Here is a 21,963-nt window from a genome sequence, read left to right on the forward strand (position 1 = left end):
CTATGGACAAATTTATAAATATTTATATTGACGGGACAGTGCCCACTACTAAAATAATATCTTAACTCTCAGCCCTCTTCCTCATTTTGTATGCTTCTGATTCCAACTGAGAAAAGAAATTAGGTCCAGCTGTTGTTGGGATAGACACACATATCTGCCATGTGGGTTAGGCTGACATCATCTTAAGTGATACAAGCTTTTTTAGCCTCAAATATTCATGTATGTTAGCCTGCTGCAAAAACAGTCCTACTTTTAGAAGTTCTGCATGCATGGAATGGCATGGAATTTTTTGCATGGCGTGCAAAAATGACACAGTATAAATTCCATTGTAGTTAAGTTATTTAAGTTTTGGTGTCATAAATTACCCAGAAAAGCACTCTTTTTACCACTAAACATCAGTTTCTCCATTTTTAAAAATGGTGTTCCCTACAAATCTTCCATAAATTCTTAAGATACCTGTAAGAAGCACAGATACTTTGATAAAGAAATAATTCAGTTTTGGATGTGAATATACGTCTGGTCATAGAACTGAAACGCTTCTACAGCCATGTTAATGCGCTGTGAAACCGTTCTTAGGCAAGGTTATTTCTTTGAGGTGAGTGCTAACTGTAACATGTTAATATAAAGCCCAGGCTAACGTCTGTGTAACATGTTGTATTTAGCACACACAGCATGTTGGCAGGACATTATCTGTTAACACTAAGCAGGATCTACTGCTGAGGCTTCTGGAAGCATTTATTTCCTCATAATAATGGTATTGGAACTGTAGTGAGAAGAACTGTTGAGGATTACCAAAGTCATAATTATCTATATAATATTTATAGACATTTATCCAGGCTTCTGAAATAATGGCCCATCCTAGTTTAGAGAACCCCACATTACATTAAGCAGCTAGTTAGAAACCAGTATAATATGATCTTCTAATATTTCTGACTGGTTTCTGAACATTTTTGTTGGTATAGAAAAAAAGCTCTTGGCTATTAAATTTTTCTAAAAAAGGTACAAGGTTTGAGTTCCTTTTATATTGTCCTCTTAAGCAATTCCTCAGTCTGGAGAGGAAGACAGAGGAAATACAGGATTTCATAAACTAATAAGCCTCAGAGGGAAAATCAATAAGGTTGTGAGCCCTGCAAAGGATGGTTTCCTCAAATTTATAGACTAGGACAACAATCAGTGTCCTGCGCTGCGAAAGCTCAGTTTATATTAGAAAATGTTTAGCATATTTAATTAAATCAACAGTTATAGTGAGTGAGTGAGGCAGTGAGGCAGAGCTTTGTGAAGTCTGAAGCCTCAGGCTGCAGCTATTTCCTCAAGGGTATGAATGCATATTTATTTCAAAGCATAAATGGCAGTTCTGCTTATTGTTCTGCTTTTCTCCCACTATAATTTGCAGTCACACCTTTGTAATGTTGGTAGCAACTAGAAGGGCCTTTTACACTAATATCAAAATTTGATTTCACTGTCATGTTAATTTCCTGTTGCTGGGGAAACATGTTTTTCTGGGCTTCACAACCTAAAATTTAGTGGCACCCCAAAACAAGACTATAAAAGCTTCAAATTGTCTCTGTTGTTGTGTTTTTGTTTTATTTTTAGCTTTGAAGAGTGATAACACATGAATACCAGGGCAGTAAAATAATGTTGCACATACTAAATAGGTATTATAATGCCTATTACATAGTAATAGTAGGCCTTTTTTGAAAAATTTTATTTTGCTTGACATAATCTCTGTTAGCCTGAGGTGAACTGCATGACTTCCCTTTTTCTTGGATTATTAGGACTCCTGTACTTAGTGAGTATTGCCCATTACAAATCGCTATGTGTATACATATAATGAGCTGAAACTACAAAGCTTGTTTTTGTGTTGATGAATAAAAAGTGTCGGCAAGTTGGCCTTTTTAAAAATATTTTTAAGAAATTCAACCCTATGACCTTAAATTAGATATGTGAGTAAAACAACCCAAAAGCATTGGACTGCTAGAATTCAGAATCTTGGAGTGTAGGAGGAACACTTAAATTATCATATGTTCTTTAAAGGGACAAGTTACTCATTTCTTAACACTTTTCATGCCATTAAAGTGATATTTCACCAGCAATGAGAAAGACAACTGCAAACTATAAGCAAAATTCTATCTGTCACTAAAGAATTTATATAAGTTCAGCATGTTGACTGGAAATGGGTAGCTGTTTAGTAAATAGTTTAACATTTACAGTACTACGCATCCATCACTTCTTTATATTTTGCCAAGAAAATGGTAAATATGTGGAGTGATTTGCTGAAATGTGCAAAAGCACTTTTGCACATTTCAGACAGACTGAATATTTCCAGATGAATGGTGCATAAAAACTTCAAGGCCCTTTTCTGTATTCACAATTTCATCAGATTTGACAAGATCCCCCAAACCTCTAGCCGAAATGCTCCTCCAAACCATGAGAGATCTTTCATCATGTTTTACAGATGACTGCAGACACCAGAAATGTTAAATTTGGATTCATTGCTGATATGGCATGTTTTTGGATAATGCTTGAGAATTTTACTTTCAAGCATTTGGACCTTACTCCCAAACTCATTTTTAAGGTTTTAAATTTATTTACTTGACCAAAGAGTTTGCATTATTAAAATAGGAATGCCGAATTTAGGCTGGAAATACAAGACTGCCATCGTTCTGCCATCGTTTTTATTACTGCCACTTTTGTCTTTCAAAATAAAAGTATCAAACATTTAACCCTGGAGAAGCCATGGGGTCAGAGCCGACCCCATTGGTTTTCTAGGGAAACCATGGGGTCAAATTTGACCCCATGGTTTCTCCAGGGTTAAACCTTAAATGAAAAATTAACCAAACCAACAACATGCTTGTTACTACATTATTACCCCCGGGTTCTGATCTGTTATTAACCAGTTACATAAATTTTAATATAAAATATCACTGAGCTTTGGATATTATTTTGGAAATTAAGCTTTGATAACTTGCTATTACCTTCTCGTTTCCACCCTACCCCGCTAACAGCACATTAATACTTGGCTGAAATAGAAAGTGCTACCCTTTTTCCTTTGTTGTTTGTGAGTTAGTTCTTTAATCCACAATAGTTTATAATTAAACACCCCTCGTGTTTTACCCTCACAACTGCTTTTGAATAGAAAATACGTTGTTATTTGTCGATGTGTCTATATGTGGGTGTGTACACAATATGTTTCTTTGGCTACATCCTGAGAGAGCTTAAACCTCCTTCTCTCAGCATGGCTGTTGATTCCTTCACTCCAAACCGATTGGCCTGGGTCACAGTGAATCAGAAGACAACAGAGAGAAAGCCAGAATCACACATCCATCTGTTCTCACGTCTTTGCTTATCGTTGTCAGACAACTTATTAGAACATCAGGTAAATGGATAAAACGGAAGAAAAAAAAGTGAGCAAAAAGTGCTGCAAATGCAAGAGTTTGCTCCTATTGGAAACATACCCTTAGGATTTGCATTTGTCTGTATCTCGGTTAGTTTGATGGCTGAAAACAGTTTTGATAGTCACGGCTAAATGGGGTAATTGTCTCAGGAAAGAAATCCCAAATCTAGATCGCCACCAAAACTGAATCAATTATTCAACTGCCTGAGGATTGTCTGTCTAACGAATTTCATGGAAATCTGTACGTTTTTTTTTTTCTTTTTTAGTAGCATTGCAGACTATCAGACACAATAAATGACCCCCTTCTGCAGAGTTAATTATTTTAGTGGGTGCTTGTTATGGATATAAAAGGATTTTGTGAAGCTGTAAAGTTGACTGTAGGCAAATTTAGTCAACTATCTCTGGCAGTTCTCACTCAGTGTTGTTAACAAGACTTGGCAAAAGCTTTGAGATATTGATGTTTTTATATAAAGCCTAGTTTCTCCACTCTATAGTTTGGCAATATTCCCATAAGGACTGCATAAATAGAAAGTGTGTTAAACATGACAGATTTTTTTAAAGGTAACACAAAGGTTATTTTGTGTGGTGACAAATCTTTCTTCCCCAAACAACTCTGTCATTTTCATTGAGTAAAGCGCTTAACTCATTCACTGCCAGCCATTGGCAGTGAATGAGTTAAACCCATTGACTCATTCACTGCCATTGACGGCTATAGACGTCAATGGCAGTGAATGAGTTAACATTCCAATGGGAACAACTTTTTGCTGATTTATTGATCACAATAGGTGACCCTCGGGACACCTCCAAAATAACCAAATGCTAAAATGTTAAAATTCAGGGTTTCCCCTTTATCTATGGAGGAAAAGCCTAGAGGGCTATACAAATGAGGCTTTATAGTAGTTGTATATGCATATAACAAAAATAACAACGAAAATCAAATATTTTCTATTTTTCTCACAGTGGACATGGATTATTTTTCATTACTATCAAATCATTCTTCAGACTCTTGTATATAAATGTTATGTGTACTTTTTGATACATGTAATGTACTTAGATAATCTCTGTAAGCACGTGGCAAGTTGTCCTACTTAGCATAGCGATGGTGATGAGTGAAAAACTATTGTGACCTGTATCCACCACACACTGGAAAAACCACAGTATGAAATTCATCTGTTTCTTTCTGCATGTAATATTTCTTTCCATGTAATATTTATTATTACCACTCTAATTGTTAGCGCTGATGATCTGAAGCAGTTTTTAGTGGGTCAGCACCCATTAGACTGTTTAAATCTGTCTGGGTTTAGCATGCCTAGTTTTTTGTTTAGTAAAGCTACTGAAAAATCAGTCTAAGCATTAGTAGTGCCTGGTGTGCAATCTACATATGAGATGTGCACCAATGCATATGTACCAATATGTCAACATAGTTGCATAACTATTTCAAGTCAATTGGCTTGTGTTACTGGCATCAAGTTAAAAAAAAACAAATAAAAACATTTCCCAGTTTAACATTTAAAACATTTGATGGTCCATCAAATATTTGATGGACTGTGAAAACACAATGTTAACACTTGTTGACATTGTGTGTGTGTTTTTTTTTACCTTGCTTAAATGTTATTAATTTTAAAAGAACTCTACATAAATGTTGTTGAAGGATTTCTGTTATATTAAAAAATATATCTAAAAATGCAAAGGCCTCTTGCGCTTCAAATTTATACAACCCCCCCCCCCCCCCCCCCCCCCCCCCCCCCGCCCGAAACAAAACACATCAACAGTTTTGCTCAGCAACACATCAAAATGGAGAAAAACATGTGTATGTAGAATAGAATAGAATAGAATTCAACTTTATTGTCATTGCACATGCACAGGTACAGTGCAACGAAATGCAGTTTGCATCCATCCAGAAGTGCTTTAGTGATATAGATACAGTGGGGCAAAAAAGTATTTAGTCAGCCACCGATTGTGCAAGTTCCCCCACTTAAAATGATGACAGAGGTCAGTAATTTGCACCAGAGGTACACTTCAACTGTGAGAGACAGAATGTGAAAAAAAAATCCATGAATTCACATGGTAGGATTTGTAAAGAATTTATTCGTAAATTAGGGTGGAAAATAAGTATTTGGTCACCTCAAACAAGGAAAATCTCTGGCTCTCACAGACCTGTAACGTCTTCTGTAAGAAGCTTTTCTGTCCCCCACTCGTTACCTGTATGAATGGCACCTGTTTGAACTCATCATCTGTATAAAAGACACCTGTCCACAGCCTCAAACAGTCAGACTCCAAACTCCGCCATGGCCAAGACCAAAGAGCTTTCGAAGGACACCAGGAAAAGTATTGTAGACCTGCACCAGACTGGGAAGAGTGAATCTACAATAGGCAAGCAGCTTGGTGTGAAAAAATCAACTGTGGGAGCAATCATCAGAAAATGGAAGACATACAAGACCACTGATAATCTCCCTCGATCTGGGGCTCCACACAAGATCTCATCCCGTGGGGTCAAAATGATCATGAGAACGGTGAGCAAAGATCCCAGAACCACACGGGGGGACCTGGTGAATGACCTGCAGAGAGCTGGGACCAAAGTAACAAAGGTCACCATCAGTAACACACTACAACGGCAGGGAATCAAATCCCGCAGTGCCAGACGTGTTCCGCTGCTGAAGCCAGTGCATGTCCAGGCCCGTCTGAAGTTTGCCAGAGAGCACATGGATGATACAGCAGAGGATTGGGAGAATGTCATGTGGTCAGATGAAACCAAAGTAGAACTTTTTGGTATAGACTCAACTCGTCGTGTTTGGAGGAAGAAGAATACTGAGTTGCATCCCAAGAACACCATACCTACTGTGAAGCATGGGGGTGGAAACATCATGCTATGGGGCTGTTTTTCTGCCAAGGGGACAGGACGACTGATCCGTGTTAAGGACAGAATGAATGGGGCCATGTATCGTGAGATTGTGAGCCAAAACCTCCTTCCATCAGTGAGAACTTTGAAGATGAAACGAGGCTGGGTCTTCCAACATGACAATGATCCAAAACACACCGCCCGGGCAACAAAGGAGTGGCTCCGTAAGAAGCATTTGAAAGTCCTGGAGTGGCCTAGCCAGTCTCCAGACCTCAACCCCATAGAAAATCTGTGGCGGGAGTTGAAAGTCCGTGTTGCTCGGCGACAGCCCCAAAACATCACTGCTCTCGAGAAGATCTGCATGGAGGAATGGGCCAAAATACCAGCTACTGTGTGTGCAAACCTGGTAAAGACCTATAGTAAACGTTTGACCTCTGTTATTGCCAACAAAGGTTATGTTACAAAGTATTGAGTTGTATTTTTGTTATTGACCAAATACTTATTTTCCACCCTGATTTACGAATAAATTCTTTACAAATCCTACCATGTGGATTCATGGATTTGTTTTTCACATTCTGTCTCTCACAGTTGAAGTGTACCTCTGGTGCAAATTACTGACCTCTGTCATCATTTTAAGTGGGGGAACTTGCACAATCGGTGGCTGACTAAATACTTTTTTGCCCCACTGTATATTAGCAATAATATAGATATGTGAGTATACTACAGAAATGGGTCTATTATGGTATGTTATAATGTACACGGTATGAAGTATGTTGTGAATATTCTATAACTATAAGTATGTACAGGCTGTAGTGAGTACAAGCTATGTACAGGCTATGAACAGGATATAAATATGAAAAACTATACAGAATATGAAATAAATAACTTTACAGAATCTGAGATATACAGCTATACAGAAATGGGAACTATGCAAGTTGTAAACAGTTGTAGGATTAAAGATTATCGAATGTACAGAATGATTATTTACACAGAGCTATACAGTAGTGCAGTTAAGATAAGTGAGGGTGTAGATAGTTTCTACAGAGGCTATATAAAGTGCTAGTGGTTGTGAGTGGTGGTTCAGTCCATGTTATTATTGTGTGTTTGAGGGTACAGTTGTAGAGATGGAGACCACTTTACAACTAGAAGTCTTTCAGCATACACTCTGTGTCTTGTATTATGCTGCTTTACAACATCAACTCATCTCCCAGAGTGCATTTCTGCCTAGAGGGTGTAAAGGGACATGGCCTTAGAACAAATGCCTCAGTGTAAACATAAAGGCTCCAACAAGCTTATATGAACTGTTCTTTAAGTCTCTGTGGATTCATGTGAGACTGGCAGTTAAAAACGTGGCTTCTGGCACATTGTCATGTGGATGATTGCAAAAAGAGATTGTACACCTAGTAGTTGTTTATGGCATGGAGTAGTTTATCAAAGAACCTTTTTTTAAAAAAAAAAAACATGAAACAGATATACATACTACTAGTACAGATGGTACAGCATGCATAAATTTAAACACACCATAATATCTACCTTAATTGAAGCCACTAAATCATCTGATAGACCTTGTAGGTCAGCCTCAAAATCTTTGGTTGCCACAACATTTGTGCTGAACTGGCTGTGCTCATTTAGTTAAAGGAGGAGCAAAGGTAGATCAATGAGTACAGCTCAGTAAAGGAATGACCTGTTTATGCAAGCTAATGGCTCCCAGAGCAGTGTCAGTGCATGTAATAGGTCCCAGTAATGTCTTCCTTATACCATTTAATTTCTCTCTCTCTCTTCTTCCACCTCTCCCAAAGGAAATCTTTATCACAGGCAATATAACTCTGGCTTCTTCAGTCGCTTCAGACAACTTTACTTTGACATTATAGGCCAGCATGATGACCTAATATGTATTAATATGTATACTAGCATAGACAATCTACAGGAAATGTATATATTCAGTATTAGCCTAGGTCTTTACAGAAATATGATAAAAATAGAAATTTTTTTTCCTGTTTTAACACAGAAGTCAAATAAGAAAAATTTAAAATTAAGTTAAATGAAATTATATTTTATTCACATAGCATGAAATCACAACAACAGTTACCTCAATGAGCGTTATATTGTAAGGTAAAGACTCTACAATAATAAAGAGAGAACCCCATAAAAATCAAAAGTCCCCGAAGCACTTGGCGACAGTGGGAAGGAAAAACTTCCTTTTAACAGGAAGAGACCTCTGGCAGAACCAGGCTCAGGGAGCCATCTGCCACAACCGGTAGGGAGCGAAAGGAGAAAGACACACTATGGAAGAGAGCCAGAGATTAATAATAACTGATGATTAAGAGTTGTGTATAAACACATAGTGTGTGAAAAAAGTGAGTGAGTGAAAAGAAACACTCGCGGGAATCCCACAGCAGTCTAGGCCTAAGCGAGGCAGGATAACTAAGCGAGGATTTAGTCACCTGGGCCCTGTTTCAGGAAGCCGGTTTAGTGGAAAAACTGAGTAAGTATACCCTGAGTTAACGAAAACTCTGGGTTTTCGGTTTCACAAAGCGAGTTCAGCTGAAGCCTCAGTGAGTCACTATGACGACACACGCTGTGAAGCTAACCTGCCCCCTAGCAGGTTTACTACAACTAACCCTGACTGACCCCGCCTCTTTGTCGGAAACCTGACAGCAGGAAGTGTCAGACATGGCGTGTCCCTTCCTTGAAGAGCCAGTAGATCTTGAAGCCCAAATTCTCCGCAGAGCACTCCGCCGGGAGAGAGTGATCAGAGCGCGTATGGACATCTTATCATTACCTGATGATTTCCTGTGCGAACGTTACCGTTTCTCAGCACAATCAATAAGTTATTTGGATAACATCCTCAGGCCATATATTGCGCATGTGACACATCGCGGACATGCGCTCAGTCCATTACATATTCTTTGTACCGCACTCCGTTTCTTTGCAAACGGGAGCTTTCTGTACAATATCGGTGACGCTGAGCACGTTTCCAAGGCTACCGTCTGTCGGGCAGTCAGGAATGTTACAGTAGCACTGAAACGTCTCCTGCACTCGTTTGTGGTGTTCCCCGGTCACAGACCCACAAGATTCATCAAAGAGGGATTCCACAAAATTGCAGGTATCAGGATGAACAAAACTCAATGCATGATGTGGTGATACGTGAACTACCACTCAAATGGTTCATAAATTTCCAGGGTTCCCAGGCGTGATTGGCTGTATAGATGGCACCCACATCCCAATCATTGCACCCTCAGCAAATGAAGGAGACTATGTGAACAGGAAGTCCGTCCACAGCATCAATGTACAGGTACATAATTCCCTGTAGCATTTCACACCAACAAGTGATGGCATCATGGTAATGGATGCTAATATGTGTTCTCTGCACTGGGTAGATCATATGTGATGCTGCCAACATCATCACAAATGTGGAAGCCAAGTGGCCAGGCTCTGTACATGACTCACGAATCTTCCGGGAATGTACACTGAGCACCAAATTTGGACATGGTGGGTCGAAGTAACTGTGAAATATACAGAGACCAATTGCCACAGGGACGTTTGCACTGACATGTATTCTTCTGTCCTAGGAGAGTTCACTGGCCACCTGCTTGGTGATAGGGGGTACCCATGTCTACCCTATTTGCTCACCCCTTACCCTGACCCTGAACCGGGCCCACAGCAGCGTTATAATCTGGCCCATTGCAGGACACGGGCCAGAGTTGAAATGACCATCGGAATGCTCAAGGCCCGGTTCCAGTGCCTTCGTGGACTCAGGGTCACCCCAGAAAGGGCATGTGACATCATTGTGGCATGTGTGATCCTACACAACATTGCCACGATTAGAGGTGAACAGTGTCCAGCTGAACCAGACAACAGCAGTGATCCACACGATGAACATCCTGACCCACCCACGAACGTACAGGATGGAAGAGCAGTCAGAGACACCATATGCCACAACCATTTCCTGTGACCCGTCAACCCAACATGTTACAAGACAAATACACAGATACTGTGGTCAACTGCCTTTATTGGTCACCCTGTATGTCCTGTACACAAAGAATAAATGCGTATATTAGTATGTTGTACAAACACTGACATGATTCGTCCATCTATGATCACTCCACCCACCCTTAACTGTTGTTCCAGCAGTACAATCTCCAGCTTCGACTTTTGGATCTGCAGCTGGAGGTGCACCATTTCCATGTCGCACTTTCTTATCTTCCTGGCCAGATATGTCTTATACAGCTGCTTCACAGGGAGCTATTGCAACAAGGGACATAGCATTGGCATCCATAGTACATGCCTACTTAGGTTGGTTGTAAATCAGTGCTGAACAACCCACTGTGGAAAGGTTCGTTGTAGGAGTGGCTGGACCCTCTTCCTCTTCATTTCCAGCATCACTCTGCCGGGGACATAGTAAGTCCATGGTGTCATCATAGTACCACATTGTCGTCAGTTGTTATATTTTCCACTGTACACTGTATACCTCATAGTGTGGCTCTGTTGCGGCCTCCTCTGTAGCAGCTGTCACTGTTTCGTCATCATGTGCCTGTGGTGGAGACATTTAACAACATTGCTGTTCTACTGTTGACACATGTAGTCTGTGGAGTATTACGAGTACTCACAACTGCATGTCGGTCTGGCTCAACAGGGGGCTGCACCAGATGCAGTACACCATCACCGTCAACTGGAAGAATATGGGGTTCATACAGGTCACTCATGACTTATGTGGGCGCAAATGGCAATTACCAGACATACCAATCACCATACACCTCATTGTCAGTATGCTCTCAGAGACAACCGACACTGAGAGAAGGCAAAATCAGTAGGTGTCAGGGTGGAAACGCTTTTATGAGCTTTATGTTGCATTGAGGTATATGTTCATATGTTACACTTATTGGGAAAGGTACGGAATGTACTACTCGCTCTGTCTCTGGGAACAGGGAGCTCACCCTGTGGGAGGTTAACACACACACACGCATGTATGCAAAATTAAAGGACACTGCTATGCTCATAATAAAGACGTACCACTGCAGCTCGGTGTGTGTGAGTCTCTCCCTGGGCCCTCACCCGTGCAGCACGTTAACAGTTTCCAAGTGTCTCAGTGTTGTTTATTCACCTAACTGTTTGATGACTGTCATTCTCTGTCAGTAGGACAGTAACTTCACTACGACATAGTTCATTTTGGTCAAGGTGACTGTGCAGAATGGATGTATGCACGCCATGTATTGTTTTGGATTTACCCCTTATGTAGGCACTTGTGTCTTGTGGGGTTGTTGCCACAGAGGATGTCCCCGCAGAGATGCCTTCAGCCACAGGGCGCCCACTGTTTTGGCTGAGGGCCAACTGCTCAGCCTCTGTGAGTGGTGGTGGTGGAGGACCCCCACCTGTTTTTCGGGCCTCCGCTTTTTTTCTGTTGGCTGTGACGGCACACATTTGGGCATACAGAGTAGGCAAATGTGTACTTGTGATGTGCTCAGATAATTTCAATATGTGCTTACAGGTGGTATATTACTGTAGCCTCTAACTGCAATTGATTTACATAGGACACACAGACCAAGCACTATGGCTCATAATACAATTACACCTTACCTGTTTGGACTATATTTTTATACTTCATTTTTACTTGCTGCCAGGAACGTTTGGGGCCTGTTGGGTTGCACCTGCGCTCACATCACATCACAAAATAAAATGTATAACATAATAAATAGAATGACATATGATAAAATAACGTGTTATATGGGTGGAAATCCCTAGATCAATGTTTAAATTAACACTCACGCATTGACTCTGTCGGCTATGTTTTGCCATGCATGCTCCCTTTCCTTTGCAGCTGCGGCTGTGTTACTTTTTTTCTGCATTATGTGCATGCTGTCGACATATGCTGCCATCAGAATTTCCGCCTCGAGCGCTGTGAAATACGTCGACCGCGCCTTCTTTCCCTCCGTCTCCATGGTGACTCGCTTAATCTGTGCTCCACTGATCGGGGCTTTATGTATCCTCGTGCGCGTGCTTAACTTGGGGTTGTAGCAACTCCGCGTTGATTGAACTAATTGTTATCAGCCTTTCTGAAACGGAATATTCCGAGTTGGACAGTTCGGGGTTACTCAACCGTGAGTGTCGTTTTTCACTCTGAGTTTTCTAAACGGGCTTCCTGAAACAGGGCCCTGATCCAGCCCTGACTATATGCTTTGTCGAGAAGGATAGTTTTAAGCCTAATCTTAAATGCAGAGGGTATTTGTTTCCCAAATGTAAACTTGGAGCTGGTTCCACAGAAGGTCTGAAAGAAAAAAGGAAGCTTGATTAGACCTTACTGTCACTCCTAAAATGATGTTAGAATATTAATCGGTTTCAGGGAGTAATAATTTAATAATATGTGTTAAATGTTCCAGAAGTCAATCCTTGAAGAAGTGCATTTATCTTAAGTGTCTCGAAAATTACAATACTTTGTAGAGGACAGTAACTGCAATTATGTGATGGACAGGTGACCTGCTCAGGGCGTAATCTGCCTCTCACTCAGTGACAGAGGGATAGGCACCAGCACCACCGAAGCCCTAAATCGGATAAGGGGTACTACATGTTATTGTTGCAGATATTCTTTGAGTGCAAAACAAAACCATACATAATGTTATTGGTGTCTATAGGATAACCATAGTCAAAGAAAACCAACCAGGTGTTTCAGGCCTATTAGCACACAAACATTTTTTTAAAATTTTATGTTCTCTGAAAATATTTCATGATGAAAATAAAAGATAGCAGATGTAAATGAAGCACAAGAGGAACCTAATGGAACTTCAGATGATGATGTCACATCCAGAAGATTTCATCAGACTTAGAGAAATAAATTATTTAGATACAGAGCATCTCCTGAGCATGCTAGAAGTAACTGTGTAGGAGTTTCTTTCTGTTGTCTTATGAGAAAATCTTTGGTGATTTTTTTGTTTGTTTGTTTGTTTGTTTTGTAGATTAAACAAATCGTAAGTGCTTTCTCCACAACAAAAATACCTGCATAAATCAAAAATTGCAGACAGAAACATTCCATGTTAAAGTCTACAGTAATAAAAGAGAAAGAATAGAGTAAAATAATACTGTAGCTGATGTAGTTAATTGTGAATTAATACAGCTGAGCAGTCCTGATATGCTGCCACACGTCAAAATAATATGTTGTTGCAGGTTTTGTTAAGAGACAAAGTTGTGTGTATTGTCATGGTTATTTGCATCTTAACAGGTTCCACCACCCTTGTGACTAACACTGTTATCATGTGATAACATTGTGGTTCACAGCCATACCCCAAACACATAATTTCTTAATTAGTTTCTTCAGTGTTGCTAAGCAATTTCAACTGTACCAGCAGATACAGGAGCCAGAAAGAAACCGTTTTAATCAACACTTACTCCATCATGCTCAGGTTAGGTTCAGAGAGACACCAGTTTTTCTACATCATCAACGTGTGATGTCAAGAGGTTGCAACTATTTTCTGCGTATTAATGTAAAATGTGTTTAAATATTTAGATTGCAAGTTAATGAGGATTTTTACAAGTTTGTAGTGATACTGGTCACAAATACATTAGGTTGGCTGTTTCCACCTGTGGTGGATGGAACAAATTTCATCTCTCCTAGGTTCCATCAGATTTTCCCTCTTATGTGATTTCTCATGTAAGAAGCAGGTAGTCAGTCTCAGCTGGGTCCATCCTCAGATGTTCTGCCCCAGTGCCACCCTGATTCGATGATTGGTGAGCAGAATAGTGATCAATCCCTGCACCTAAAAATGGAAACGGACAACCATAACCACAGATATAAGAGCTATAGAGGTACTCGTTGCTCTGTTACCATGGCAACACTGGGTGGGGGTGGGGTGGGCATCATCATCAGCTCTCTGAGATTGGCTGTTGGTGCTATGGTGCAATGGTTCAGCTCAGTTGGTTGTTCTGCCCTCTGACTGGCACGGATAATGGTTCATTCTACCTTGATCTGGTGGACAAATGGGAAAGGCTGTATAATTGACACATTAAAGCCTAATCACATGAAGCATGAAAAGAATAATTCCTGATTCAGTTATGTAAAAGCCATGTCAGACTTTGCCATTAAGGAAGCATCCTTTGTCTGTGCATCTCTGTGTGAGTGCGCGCATGTGTGTGTGTGAATCACATATGGTCACATGTTTCTCACCATTTAGTCTCAAATACAAATTAGGCATAAATACATTCATTAGAACTTTATAAATAAAAGAAAAAATAATATAAACTTTATATATTGTGCTTGAAGTAAATTTTCCTTTATCATACAAAAATTACACTTCTGTAATTCTGTAAACTATGATAGTTGTTCCTACAACTCACAGACAGACATGCAGTATACACATCACAAAACCTAGCTGATGAATTATTACTGACATGGTAACACTGTCACCAAAACAAGTGAATTCCCTACCATATGCACGCACTAACGCAAACACATGAATGCTTCCACACACACACACACACACACACACACACACACACACACACACACACACACACACACACACACACACACAACACTGTGAACCTTCGTGTTGTCTTGCTCCCCTGGGTCTACTTACAAAGCTCTTTCCCAGCAGTGCAGTAAGACTGTTGATGCTCTGGGAAAGTGTCAGAATAACAGAAGAGATAGTTACTACATTGCTCAGACTGCCCTCAGGGTAAGGATATCTCTCAAACAAATAAAACTCATCAGCGTTATTATATGTGAGTCACACGTGTGGTTTCATGCACACTAATGAGAAGGTCCAGGCATCCTCTGACTGTTTGTAAAGACTCAACTCCTTTGCGCTAATTTATATGTTGGCTTCTTCACATATAATAGATGTTTTATTGTGCATTTTGGACAAAAAGACAACTGTAAACAATACAAAATCTGGTTCCTCAAGAAACAACAACTCAAAGGGCTTTTTTTTTTTCAACAAACTGTGTCAGCTTCTCAACTATATCATTTTTCTTTCTCTTTTCCCCCTCTCTTGCTAAGATGCACTACAGCCAAATCAACTGGGCAGCCTACACATTTTACCTATAGGAGCTGCTCAGCCATGGAAACTCGTGACATGAAGTTCCTGGCGCACAGTTTTTGTGCTGATTTTAATGCCTAGGAGATTTTAGAGCTCTGCAGTTACTGAGTCAGCAGAGCGTTGGTGACTTTTGCACACTGTGTGCGTCAGCACTCAGCAACCCTGCTCTGGAACTTTATGCGGTCTGCCACTTCATAGCAGAACTGCTGTGGTTCCTAAATGCTTCCATTGACCGTGGAATATTTATGAGGAAACAAATTGCACAAATTGACTTGTTGCAGTGGTTACAATGCCACACTCAAATTCAGTGAGCTCTTTAGAGTGACCCATTCTTTCACAAATCTTTAAAAACTCTATGCACCTCAGCTAGTGGTTGTGAAAACACCTGGATTCTAAGACTAAGTGGTGTGGCTCAGTCGTCTTCTTTTTCTTTTGGCAGGTCCGTTTAGAGGTCACCACAACAGATTATCTTCTTTGATTTCACACTATCCCTAGCGTCTTCTTCTATCACATCAACCCTCTGCATGCCCTGCTTCACTACCTCCATGAAAATTTCTGTGGTCTTCATTTTTATCTGCTGCCTGGCAGCTTGATATTCAGCTTCCCTTGACCTATATATATCCACTATCCATCCTCTGCACATGTCCAACCCATCTCAGTCTTGCCTTTCTAACTTTGTCTCCAAACTGCTCAACCTGAGCTGTCCCTCATATATACCACTTCATCCAGGGTACCCTAGAATTCCTCTTTCAGTTCTAATTGACATCCAACTTGTGGGGAATAAGCCCTGGCAATATTCAACACCACCTCTTCAGTTTTAGCGACAAACACGTGACCCTATCTGACTCTCTCTTCACTTTCATAATACTCCCTAAATATAAAATCCTCACTGTCATGCTGCTTCCTAACACACCTTACCCCTCTCCTCTTCCGTTTCCTTTGGGAAAGAGTGGCAAAGTTTCCAACCTGTTGGCCCATGACCTTCTTGATTCAACACTACTCATTTATCGGGGCTTGGGACTGGCAATAGAAGCATGCTGCCTTAGTGTGGCTCAATACTTTTGTCCATATAGTATACTGGAGTTCACTAAATATTTTCTGACTACTAGCAATTTTACATTTTCTAAGTAATTCAGACTGTAATGTTTCCTAGTGCCCATGGCAAATTGTAATGCAAAGCATCTAAACATTCAAAAACGGTGCCATCGCTTTCATATGTAAATTTAAATTTATTGTGTGCAAATAACAGACTTTTTATGACTGTGAAGAATAATCCATATAAATAATTTATTTGTTACATAAAGTGCTAATATAAATGCAAAAGAAGATGGATATTTGATGTAATCATGCACTTAACAGGTTCTCAGGTGCCGATTTTATAATGCATTGGCGTGCAGCATACAGTGGTTGCAATAGCAGTAATGAATTTCAGACTTAGGACAATCTAAAAAAAAAGTGCACGCTGACAGGCATCAAGTCCATGTTTGTTTGTTTGTTTGTTTGTTTTTTATTTCTAAAAATCACATAGACATTGAGAAAAACTTGCCCAAACAGGTCTGCACGTGTGCTGGTTCCTAGCTGCTAATACCTGTTTAATATGCATTTAACCAGAAAGCACATGTGCGTGCATGCTTGTGTGCATGTGTCCATGAGTGCTTCTCTGTTTATCTTTCTCTCCCTCAACTAAATTCTTTTTATAGGAGCATCCTCCCACGGGCCTCAGCAGGTTTAGCAGGTGTTAACCTCTCTCTGGGAGGCTCCCTCTTGAGGCAACACACCATCTAGCAGAGCAACACATCTCATTCCCAGAGTAGCCTGCAGTCTGCCAGTCATGCGGGCAGAGATGATGGACAGGCAGATAACTCTCCATCAGCTTCAAAATAATATAATGCTCCCTGCTCCCTGTGGAGAAAATAACATGTTAACTTTATTAAAGTTCACGTGGTAGGTAGTTAATTTCAAGTCCCAAGATTTCTGATTTTGATTCTTATATGGCGACTTCTATAGAAGATTGACCCCAGATTTGTGATCATTTTCTGGGTCACCAAATCAAACATCGGCTCTGAGCACGACCTTTTTTCAGGTAGAGGGTTGATTCGTGCTCATGTTCTCTCATTCTCTTCTTCTCTCTCTTTTCGTTTTACTGTTAAATAACTGTTAAATGTTACTGTTAAATAATAATAATTTATTGTTGTATTTAATATATATTGTACACTGTACACTGTACAATGTACACTTTTATGATACTAAAGTTAGAGCACATTTATCTTGTGTCATGACACTGGTTATGTGAGAAAAGATCTAACCCCAGGTTAAATAATAAAGATAATTAAATGCTACACATTGTATGTGTAATGTGCGTGTACTATTGGGCCTGGGGTAGTGAGCTTTCGTAAGACCAGAATTATACATATAACCACTGTTTTGGGATTGTTGGACACCCGCTTTTCAATTTTCAGGAAGTAGTTTAAAAGTTGATCCATTGTCATATGCAATTGTCTGATGTGTTTAGAAATGCCATGCATGTCACATTTTAAGCGCATCTCGTGGCACTCTTGTGTTACTTTAGTGCAATAAAACACATACCACAATGCAGCTGTGGTGAATCGGTGAGGTCTATAATTATGGTCACGCTGGATGTTAGAGAAAAGGTCAGACTTAAACCAAGGGATGTTACACTGTTCCTGGGACTTTTTCTTTCTTTCTTTATGTGTTCTGTGTTGATACAGTCAGGCATTTATATGTCTAAAATAGCAGCTCTGTTTTCTCCTGAAGACACAACTGTCAATAAAACACACAGACTGATATAGAGAAGCATGTAAATTTTATTAAAACAAAACGTAGTAGACCACCTTATTGAGGTTTATAATGTAAACATATATAGTTTTAACTAATGAGTATCAGCCCACAGTTACATTACAAGATACAAATCTAAGAGTTCATAGACTTTGTACATTACTATCAGTTAATGGAATTCAAAAATCAAGATAGAGAAGATAGAGAGAGAGAATATCTAATTTCATATTCTATCTAATCCATTTCTCTCGGGTAACAGAGAATAGCATGTGCCTCTGTGGCTATTTTTAGCTTCATTCACACACTGTTTTGCATTCAAGCATGCAGAGAGGTTTGTGGCATTAAAGCTGAACTTTTCAAAGCTAGTGCTTTCATGGCTGAACATAACTGTCTAATTAACAAATGTTTTCCACTACTTTTTCTAAACCTATACAACCTCTTATCCACAGATCAGTTGAGTAGGGGGAAAAAACTTCTTTAGGGTCACCACTATAGATCATCTGCTGTTCACTACATTCATGAATCTTCTGTGTGGTCTTCCTGTTCTCCTCCAGCCTGTCAACTCTGTATTCAATATACCTTTTTCAGTATATCATTTATCCCTCTTGTGGACATGTCCAGAGCATCTCAGTCTGGACTCTTAACTTGTTCTCTTCACCACTCAACCTGAACTGTCCTTCTAATACACTCATTTTTAATCCTGTCCATCCACATGACTCCAGATCTTAGCATCTTCAACTCTGCCACCTTCAGCTGTGCCTCCTGTAAAAAGGCAATTTATTTCATGCTCGAGAGCCCATAGATCTGACAGTTTTATCCATAATAGCAAATAGGCATGGGATTAGTGCAAACTGATTCAGCTGTGTGGTGTACTATCAGCTATGATAACTGTACCTGTATACATTACTATTGTCACACTGTTCTGGCTGCATTATTAGTGTACATCTGTAAATCATAATGAGGGAATATGATATAAAAATTAAAATAAAATAGACCATTGGCTTTGGTGTACATTTCAAATTAAAAGTGATCTTTATATATATATTACTAAATCCATTATTATTTGTTAATTAAACACATTGTAACTTGGAAATATATGTGTACAAATGCCTCAATTTATTTACCCCAGGTGGCTTCGTCCCCCAGGAATCCCTTACTTTTGATGTTTTCACTGGCATGATGTGGCACCTCACACTGCCTTTGGCATGGTTTTCCCACTTAATTCTAAGAGAGAACTTTATGGTTTTGTGCCTTTGAATATGCAAGTAAGTGGGATAATTCACAGCTAACGGTAGCTTACTCACTGGAAGAAGCTGAGCTCAGCTTCATGTTTCTTTTTTCTTTCTCTGCAGGAGAGCAAAGCCCTAAACTACAGTAAGAGAGGAACAGAGACTTTTAGTCTTAGCTCAGCAACAAAGGGATAGTAAGCTGATACCTGGGGCTAAGTGCAAGAGTGATCATATTGAATAATAGCAGACAGTGAGTGGTTATGTTGTTAAGGATGCAGTAAAACTATTATTGTTACAGTATATCATAGTAAAACAGCCAGTCATATAAAGCCCTGATCTCCAACATTTTCACACCCTTTTACAAATCTCCAAGCTTATTGGTCATGCTGTACATTTTTATGCTGAGAAGGAATTTAACAGTTTAATTCTTGCTTTACATTATGGAAGCGTTTTTGTGTGTTTGTTAATTAGGTCAAAAGCTGTCAAACAGATTTATTACAGTCACTATAGAGAAGTATAAGTAAAGGTATAGTGCTCCAAGAGTGCAAACCCCCACCGAAGAAGCTCACTCTTTTCTTTTAATTTAAGTGGATAGAGATAGTGTTGTTTCAATGTTTAGTAAAAAATGTCAAAAAAATCAAAATCAATCAAAAAAAATTTCATCACACATTTATTTGCCCCCCCCCCCCCCCCCAAAAAAAACAAACAAACAAAAAAACAAAAAACAAAAAGAAAAACCCCGAGTTATTTCTGGATATGGTATTAAAATTGTTATGTATTAGTATGTTTATGACCTGTTACCATACTGTACATAACAAAGTCCTAATAAGTTAATGTGACATTTAGAATCCCCATATATCATTCACATTCAATTTAGTTTAACTTTCAGGTTTTTTTTTGTCACGTTTCAATTAACACAGGGTCAACAAGAATGAAAAAAGAGATAAATAATAAGTAATATATAACATAAAGTAAGTACATAAGTAATAAAAAACATGGGGATGGGGATGGTATGACAGCTGCAAGTAGCAGTCAAGTGTCAGGTGTTGCATTTGGGTAATCTGAAGGCTTGACTAAAAACTGCTCTATAATCTCGCGATCTGTGCAGCCACATCCCTGTGCCATCTGCCGTAAAAAGGAGATAGCTGGTGTGGTGGATGGCTGTGATCAGTCATAGTATTTTGGGCCTTGCAGGAGCTGCTGGAGGTAGAAGTCCTTAATGGCAGGAAGGCTGTTGCCAGTAATGTTCTCTGCTACCTCCATCAGTCTCTGTAGTGATTTCTGGTTGTTGGCAGAACAACTCTCATACCAAACTCTGATGCAGCCCATCAGCAGGCTCTCATTTGTGCTCCTGTTGAAGGTTAAGGAGATGTTGGCGTGCATGCCAAACCTCCTAAGCCTCCTTAGGAAATGACGCTGATGAGACTTTCTGATCACAATGTTCGTATGAGGACTCCAGGAGAGATCCTAAGTAATGATATGTGCCTTTATGTTTTGAGTAAAAAACAATGGCAGTAAGAAAACTAGTTTTAAAAAACTTTCCATACTGTTATTATCCCTTTGACCTTTAGCTATTGACCTTAAAGGAGAGGTCAGAAGTCAGATGTCACATGATTTATATTGAATATATACAACACACTTGAAAGAATCATAGTTCCTAAGTTATAAGACCTTTTGGCAATTTTTAATCAATAAATTATTAAGTTGACCTTGGTGGTACCTCGGAGTTCACATCACGCAGGACCTGTCATGGTCCTGTCACATCAACACCGTGGTGAAAAAGGCCCGTCAGCGTCTCTACCACCTCAGATGCTTGAGAGACTTCCAACTGCCCTCCAAGGTGCTCAGGAACTTTTACTCGTGCACCATAGAGAGCATCCTGGCGGGAAACATCTTAACCTGGTTCGGGAACAGCACCATGCAGGACAGACGAGCTCTACAGAGGGTTGTGCGGTCAGTTGAGCGCACCATCCGCTCCGAGCTCCCTGACCTGCACTCAATCTACAGCAGGCGGTGCTGGACCAAGGCCAGGAAGATCGTGAAGGACCTCAGCCATCCCAACAACAGACTGTTCTCTCTGTTGAGGTCAGGAAAGCGATTCCGCTCCCTGAAGACCAACACAGAGAGACTGAGGAGGAGCTTCTTCCCGCAGGCGATACGGTCTCTCAATCACACCACCACACAGTACTGACCCACACATATGGTTCTTACACACACACTGGACTTTCTGGACATTGTTTTCACTTCATCACTTAATCACTTTAAGCATATTTGCACTGCACAAGACATAATGTGGATTGCACAACACTGGACATTATATTTCTTTATTTCCAGTTAATACTTGTACAGCTGCTGTTATTGTATATATATTTATTTATATTTATTCATACATTCTTATATAGTTCTATATTGTGTATTTTGTTGCACAGTTATTTTATTTTCAACTTTAATTTATATATTTTATCTTATTCTTTCCCAGTTAAATTTACCCTTCATTCTAATTTGTGTTGTACAGTTATTTCATTTTTAACCTTAATTTATATTTTATTCCTTCCTAGTTAAATTTACCCTTTTTAATTTTTCATATTTATTTCCCATCTTATTCATAGCCTTTTCCTTTTTTGTTTTCTTTAGGTCACGAGCAGTTGTCCAAGCATTTCACTACATATCGTACTG

The 21,963-nt window shown here is 39.6% G+C and overlaps 1 protein-coding gene across 1 annotated transcript; it reads right to left on the reverse strand.

Annotated features, from left to right (window-relative positions):
• Window positions 1–10,199: 10,199 nt before the first annotated feature.
• On the reverse strand, window positions 10,200–11,654 carry LOC146639621 (uncharacterized). Its single transcript, XM_085354032.1, has 5 exons — window positions 11,462–11,654; window positions 10,844–10,905; window positions 10,705–10,767; window positions 10,561–10,620; window positions 10,200–10,478 (listed from the first exon to the last, which is right to left on the reverse strand). The coding sequence occupies exons 1-5, from the start codon at window positions 11,652–11,654 to the stop codon at window positions 10,251–10,253; spliced, it is 606 nt and encodes a 201-aa protein (XP_085210158.1). The 3' UTR covers window positions 10,200–10,250.
• Window positions 11,655–21,963: the final 10,309 nt, after the last annotated feature.

This window comes from Diplotaxodon limnothrissa, linkage group LG1 (assembly GCF_057381915.1).
Source record: "Diplotaxodon limnothrissa isolate DT_005_m linkage group LG1, D_limnothrissa_male_GT1.1, whole genome shotgun sequence".
NCBI classification, from domain to species: domain Eukaryota; kingdom Metazoa; phylum Chordata; class Actinopteri; order Cichliformes; family Cichlidae; genus Diplotaxodon; species Diplotaxodon limnothrissa.